Source organism: Sinocyclocheilus grahami, unplaced genomic scaffold, assembly GCF_001515645.1.
Source record: "Sinocyclocheilus grahami isolate Dianchi unplaced genomic scaffold, SAMN03320097.WGS_v1.1 scaffold823.1, whole genome shotgun sequence".
NCBI lineage: Eukaryota > Metazoa > Chordata > Actinopteri > Cypriniformes > Cyprinidae > Sinocyclocheilus > Sinocyclocheilus grahami.
The window spans coordinates 447391-454979 of record NW_015506002.1 but is presented as its reverse complement, the minus strand read 5'-3'; the positions used below and the strand labels follow the sequence as shown (position 1 = coordinate 454979).

Sequence of the window (7589 nt, the reverse complement as noted above, 5' to 3'; positions counted from 1 at the left end):
ATTCACCATGTACACCCTGGCAATATTAATTAATAGTAAGGAAAATCTGATTTTTTTGGACAAAAAAACAAAACAACAACACTAGAATAAAATTGCATGTGGTTTTTAAATTTTTTTTGTACATATTTGATCCATCAGGATACAGTGTACCTATGTCCCTCACAGACTCACTTTAGTCATTTTCTCAGTTCAGTCTCTAATGCTCCTGATGAAAAATGTCAAATAAACTCCCAGTGTTTGACTCACCAGCTGATGTATTTGGTGGCATTGTAAAAAACTGGGTCTCCAGCGATGCCGAAGCTGATGTTCAGGCCGTAAGTCTGAGGATCTTTTATGAAATACGCCTGAACCAGACGGGACTGAGGGATCTGGTCCATAGACACGAGCTCGGAGTGTTTGCAGGGTGTGGCATCCGGGTTTGGTTTACGATACGCCATGGGTTTCCATTGATTATAACCCCACACATTGTCGCCATTTACTGGAAACGAGACCCAATTAGACACCTGACAGAAGAGATGGGATAAACGCTTGCTTTATACAGGAAAACATCAACATACATTCATATTCACCATGTACACCCTGGCAATATTAATTAATAGTAAGGAAAATCTGATTTTTTTGGACAAAAAAAACAAAACAACAACACTAGAATAAAATTGCATGTGGTTTTTAAATTTTTTTGTACATATTTGATCCATCAGGATTGTATGGCTAATATATTATGATATGGTGAGAACATGGAGGAAAAAAACTTTTTTCAGAGACTCAAACACAGCAAAAATATGCCATTTGGTGCAAATGCTGATATTTATATGATGAATGAATTCTGATGCTTGTAATATAAATATAGCAACGATATAGCAGATACTTGCTTAAAATGATATAAATATCAGTCGTTACTCTATATCTCCAATTGGGGTTGGGCGATGTCTACAAAATTGGCATCGGACGATGTCTAGAGTGAAACATCGCGATGGACGATGACATGACGTGTGCCCGAAGCGTGAATCCTTATAAGGCACGGAAGACAAATGGGTCATTCTACAGAAACGTCCACTTTTCTGTCCCTAGACTTTACAGAAATATTACAATTGAAATACACATAAACAATATGTTATTTGAACAATTACACCTTCCTGAGCTATCAATGTGGCATTATTTTTTTTTATTAATTATATAGAATTCCAAGTACCACAAAATTGCTTGTCCCAACAGCCATGTACAGAGGGAAAGTGCTTTATTTTGAGGTCAAAAACAGGATTTTCTACCATTTAAAATACAAAAGTCTATTCATAACGATCAAATACATGATTTTTTCTACCATTTAAAATACAATGTATTCGTAACTATCATATATATCATGTAAATGACATTAAAAAAAAAAAGCCAAATAAATATTATAAAATATATAATGAAAATAGTGGTCCCCTGGATGTCACTGGTGTTACCGCTTAACAAATGTCTTTTATTTTGGAATAAAAAAATCACACTGTTGACATCACTCGACTACCTCCTTCCCCTTTCCTGAAGATCTATGAAGGCAAGCCCATGGAAAGTCCACTGTCTCTTTTCAGTTATCAGAAATGGTCTCATTTATCTCATGATTTCATATGAAGCTTTTAGTTGACGTCACTGGTGTGACCTACTTTATTGTTAGAGAATTGTAAAAAAAAAAAGAAATAAATAAAGAATACAATTGGATTAAATTACTTCATTTAGAGAGTATACCATGATTGACAAAATGTGGTTTGATACCTAGCAGTAGCCATTTTGTAAAATGCATTTTTCATGAAAATTGTCACTGGTGTTACCTTCTTTATGGGAAACACCAGTGACTCCCATTTTAGATAAACTTAATTCAAAGCTATTAATTTAGTTCTTTGGCATAAAATAGCACTATGATTTTGTGATTCTAACTTTTATTTATCATTGTTAATCCTCCTTTGGTCAGGTATGGCTAAATTGAGTGCAGCTGAGATGCAGCGACTTTACAGACAGCGTAGGGATGCAGATCCTGAACGTAGAGCAGAATACTTGCAGAAAAGGAAACAGAGTTATGTCAGAGACATTGAAACAAAAAAGAGAAAGAGAATAAGCTATTTAAGTGAAAGGGGGAAGAGACGTGAACATAAGGCATGGAGGGTCCGTCAGCAAAGATGCAAGTAGTATTACCATACACTTTGTGTCAGATTGGTTATTTGTGACCTGATTTATGACCCCTGTCAGTGTTGATTGACAGGTTGTCATATGTCAAATGTGTACAAGATCAGATTTATGACCTGATTTATGGCTATCACCGGGGTCCTGACACCCCTGACTGACATGATAGTGGGGTATTTAAATCAAAAGATCAAAACAGATGTTAGATCTGACTTTTGATGTATTTATGACTGGATTTATGATGTTTTTATCTCTTACCTGCACCATGGGGTTTTTATGGCGTTCCTTCCTGACCTGTTGCTACCTTCCAGTCTGGAGGTGTTTGGGTTCTGCCTGATTGTGGAAAAAATGGCTAAGCAAAGGGTGTGTATTGCCACCACACTCTCTCTCTCTCTCTCTCTCTCTCTCTCTCTCACATACACTCACAAACACACTCTCTAACACTCTCACACACTCACACTCGCTAACACTCACACACACACAGGTTTGTTTTTGTGAAAAGTGGGGACATCCCATAGGATTAATGGTTTTTATACTGTACAGACCGTATATTCTATTGCCCTACACCAACCCTACCCCTAAACCTACCCCTCACAGGAGACTTTGTGCTATTTCAGATTTTCAATACACTCCATTCTGTGTGATTTATAAGCGTTTTGAAAAGTGGGGACATGGGGTAATGTCCTGAAAAGTCACCTTCTCCTTGTAATACCTGTCATACCTTTGTCATTATACAAATGTATGTCCTCATTTGTCACAAAAACGCGCACACACACACACACCATTTACATTATCATATGTCACATCTGGATTTGCTTCTCTGGATATTCACACCAATACTCACATACCCTTTTTGCTCTTTCCCTATCACCTATTCTTCACATTCACACACACAGAAGAAGAGACACATACAGTGAGAGAGCAAGAGAGAGGGAGAAACAAGCTAGGGTGAAATGAGTCAGAACCTTTTTTCAAGAAAATATTTTTGCTTTACAGACAACTACAACAAGGGAGGAGACAACATAGGAGAGATGCACAAAGGAAACAAAGGGAGATAAAGAAACTGAAAGACAAGATCATCACTTGGAAACGAAGATATGAAAAGGTGAAGAAACGTAACATACGACTGCAGCGTGCAAATCTTGACAGCCCAGAAGTTAAAACAAAAAGAATTCTTCAAGGTCAGCGAGCCAACACCCAAGTCAGGAAAGCCCTGAAATATCACTTCGCTGTTTTGGGAACACTGAAATACAAATACAAAAGTTTTAAAGACACAAAGTCAAAACAAAGTCTTGCACAGCTGGTATCAGAGAAGCTGATCAAAAAATACAAATGCAAGACATACTGTAAGAAGCTCATCGGTTGTGATCCTCGAACCATCAGAAAAACAAAGCAAGTCCAAGAAACTAGCATACAGAAGGAGACTGTAAAATCTGTCAGACCATTTTTCCTCAGGGATGATGTCAGCAGACTGACTACAGGGAGGAAGAACACACTAAATTATGTTTATGTTCTTTTACTAACTGTTTTCACTAGTTGGCAAATGTATGCCAAATGTAACAATTTAGTAATTGTTAATTATAGCTGAAGAATAAAGGTGTTTGGTCTTATGTATGCCACTGGTGTTACGGTCTGTTTTTTTCTGTCACATTCTATAAAATGTGTCACATGTGACATGATAATAATTGTACATCTATTGAATTCTGCTACACTCAAGAGTTACGATTTAAAGGATTGCATCATTACTTGTTTATAACTGTTTTTCTAATATTTTCATTGTTAAAGCACATGTTTGTGCAAAGGAACTAACATCATTCAGTCACACTTTTAACAAACCTGATTAAAATAAATAAAACATAATCTCCTTATTTGTTGCATTATCATTATTTTTTATGTAACTCTGACTACATGTGCTGAAAAAAAAGATAAATAATATTTCATAAAAACCTTTAAAGTTGCCAAAGAAGTAAGGTAACACCAGTGACAAGAAAAAGGGTACATGCGGTCTTTAAATAAATATACAAAAAATAAAAAAAAATCATTAAGCTGTTATTTATGTGTATTCATAAAGTCAAAAGGTAATCTAATAATGTGGTCTAAATTTAAATGTTAAAAAAAGAAATACATTTTAAGACATCTTGCCACACCAAAAGTGGACGTTTCTGTAGAATGACCCAAATAACGATTCCAAACACCGTGTCTACACCGGACGCGAGCGGTGCGGTGTGACAAAATACTATAGAACCACTGATCTATAATAGAGATTCATTATATATAGATTAGTGTATAGAACTTATTATAATCAGTGATGATGTCTACACTAAATGCGGCGCGACACGACAAATCCCAGACAGTAAACTGCTGCCGCGTTCTATTTATGACGTGCTGACACAAATTTCAAATGACTTTGAACGGTCGCTTTGTGGTGTCCAGTGTAGACAGACTTTAGCTGATGTGGCATGGCGCGGCACGACACGACAATGGTTGCGTCCGGTGTAGACACAATGTAACCTGTTACATTACAGTACATACAATTTCACTTACCACATAAACAGAGTAAGAAGAGCAAAAGTGGACGTTTCTGTAGAATGACCCAAATAACGATTCCAAACACCGTGTCTACACCGGACGCGAGCGGTGCGGTGTGACAAAATACTATAGAACCACTGATCTATAATAGAGATTCATTATATATAGATTAGTGTATAGAACTTATTATAATCAGTGATGATGTCTACACTAAATGCGGTGCGACATGACAAATCCCAGACAGTAAACTGCTGCCGCGTTCTATTTATGACGTGCTGACACAAATTTCAAATGACTTTGAACGGTCGCTTTGTGGCGTCCATTGTAGACAGACTTTAGCTGATGTGGCATGGCGCGGCACGACACGACAATGGTTGCGTCCGGTGTAGACACGATGTAACCTTGCCTGTTACATTACAGTACATACAATTTCACTTACCACATAAACAGAGTAAGAAGAGATGACTGAGGACGATGGCGAATGATTTGCAGATCCTGAGCATCAATGACAAACATCTAATCTTGTAAAATGTGTGGTAAGTACTGCTGCTCCATAGTAGCCTATAAACAGAGTATGTGCGATCGCAAATCTCGAAATTGAAAGTGAAACTAAAAAGCAATCGTGCATTCAAAATCAGTTTCAGTGCCAGGTATAATAGCGGCTCCCTGATGCCCGAAATATATGTAGTATAATTACCCAATGATATACTGCGAGGGAAAATATTGAAATATATATTTTCCTCCATCTCGTATTTATTCCCTTTAGGGGTTCCGTCTACACATCATTTTCTTTCCGAACACGGTATTGGGATGCGGCAGATTGCGAGGGGTGTGGGGGGGGATCACGATGCCGGCTCAACATTGAGATGTCTATCAGCCATCGGCGATGGACGATGGCATCGTCTATCGGCCCAACCCTGTCTCCAATAATATGTCTTAGTAAGATGAGATTTAAATAATTCAAACATATAATGCATTGAAATCCAGTGCTGATTGAGAGATGAACAAATAAACGCTCTGGAGGCTTGTGAAGATCATTCCTCTGCTGAGGAACAGTGAAAGTAAAGCTTCTGGAAACAAACGCTCCTCAGAAGATCCTGATGATCAGATTTGAGACCCACTGATTTTTCAAAAAAAATTATTGATGGAGGATCAAGTAAAGCTGAGCTGCTTCAGTAAGTGTTCATCTGGAGATATTACTGGAGTTATTCTGACGTTTCCTTGATGAAAATCAGTAAATGTTTGACAGCAAAAAGACAAGTGAAGCTCGAGCTGAAGCTGGACGTTTGTACAATTATTCTAAAAGGCCTTTAACTTCATTAAAAAAAGTCTAAACTATCAGTCAGACAGCAGAAGGCATGGAGCAGATTGTGTGACAGGTTTAATTGATCATGTTGATCATTTAGAGCCTTAGAAGTGTGTGTATCAAATATGATGGAGACAAAAATCTGAGACATTGTGCAGGTTTGCTGAAGTGTTTACCTGAAAGAAAAAGGGTTTGTACTCATCGTCTATGCAGCTGCAGTCATAGGCTCTTTCCCGGAATACTGAGTCTCCAACAGACTGAAACTCCAGAGCGAATCTGGAGTGGTTTCCTCGCGGCGTCACGCCGTCCAGCCACACGCGCAGCTGCGAGGAGTTGGCGTTATGACGGAGATTTGGCCACACTTGATCACGACCCACTGACTCGAATGCTGAGAACTGATGATAGAAGAGAAATCAGACACAAATCTACACAGAACCTGCTGTTTGTCACTGTAGTTCTGCTCACCTGCAGACAGAGAGAGCCGTTGAGGAAACTCTCTGTTTTCTCTCTGCCGCACAGTGTTACTGTGTGACCTGTCTGGTTAACAGTGATCTTTGGGTCGGACCAGATGAAGTTCTGGAGCTCGTATGGAGGGTAAAAGCTGGACTCTGGGGTCTGCTGGGGGTCGGCGGTGTTACTGACGTCATCATACTCCCACACCTAAGAAACAGACACAGCAGTCTTCATGCTTTCTAACCTTCATTTCTTATTTATGCTCTTTCGTTCTTTAATGTCATCATCAGTCCATCCATTCATTTATCCATTCATCATAATCTATCCATGAGTCAATCCATCCATTCATCTATTATTTATCCATTAATCCATCCACATTTAAAGGCATCAGTGTCCCAAAGACACAATGGCAAGGTTAGATTAGGCAATTTAGTGCATTTCTAGTAATAATAAAAAGAAAAATAGTTATTGTAAGACTGCATATGTATACATCAAATCTCAACTACTTATTTATTCATGTAGTATTGAGTGTATTTACTCTGGTGAACACTAGTGCCCTGCTGTACCGCACACTGGTCTGCGGCTCTACCCTCAGGCTGCCTGATGAACTGCGGTTGATGAAGGAGGGCCAGTCCACCTGCACTGCTGACTGTGTGCTGTAAGTGTGAACCATCAGCAGTGCTGGAGCTCCATGATTACACAGCAAGAAGTGCAGCGTGTCATTGAGCCCCAGTCCTCGCACATGAACCAGACCCACTCCGGGAGGAAGAACCGACGGAGGAGTCAGACCGGGATTCAGCTCTACAGACACCTGACAAATCAAGAGAGATGAGATATTATATTAGATTGACCACAAATAATTAGAATTGTAGATGTTTCAATTTATAATTGTGTAACAAATTGTATAACTTGTCTAACTCCCATTATGGCAAATTAAAAGCCCTCGTGTCGTTCATGTTCATAACACAAATTAAGATATTTTTTATGAAATCCGAGAGCTTTCTAACCCTTTATAGACAGCCAAAGTTTTGGTGTCACTTTCATTAACACTAAAAAATAAACATTAAAAACCTAAAAAAAAGCCTAATATGTGGCCTATAAACAATTTATATTATGGGGGAGGGGTCAAGCAACACAAGCA

General features: G+C 38.5%; 1 protein-coding gene across 1 annotated transcript; it reads right to left on the bottom strand.

Annotated features, from left to right (window-relative positions):
* Positions 1-242: 242 nt before the first annotated feature.
* On the bottom strand, positions 243-7289 carry LOC107562435 (glycosylated lysosomal membrane protein-like; the record flags this gene model as incomplete). Its single annotated transcript, XM_016247070.1, has 4 exons — positions 243-503; positions 6172-6390; positions 6461-6655; positions 6987-7289. Coding segments are annotated over 4 exons (978 nt in total), but the record flags the coding sequence as incomplete, so codon positions are not given.
* Positions 7290-7589: the final 300 nt, after the last annotated feature.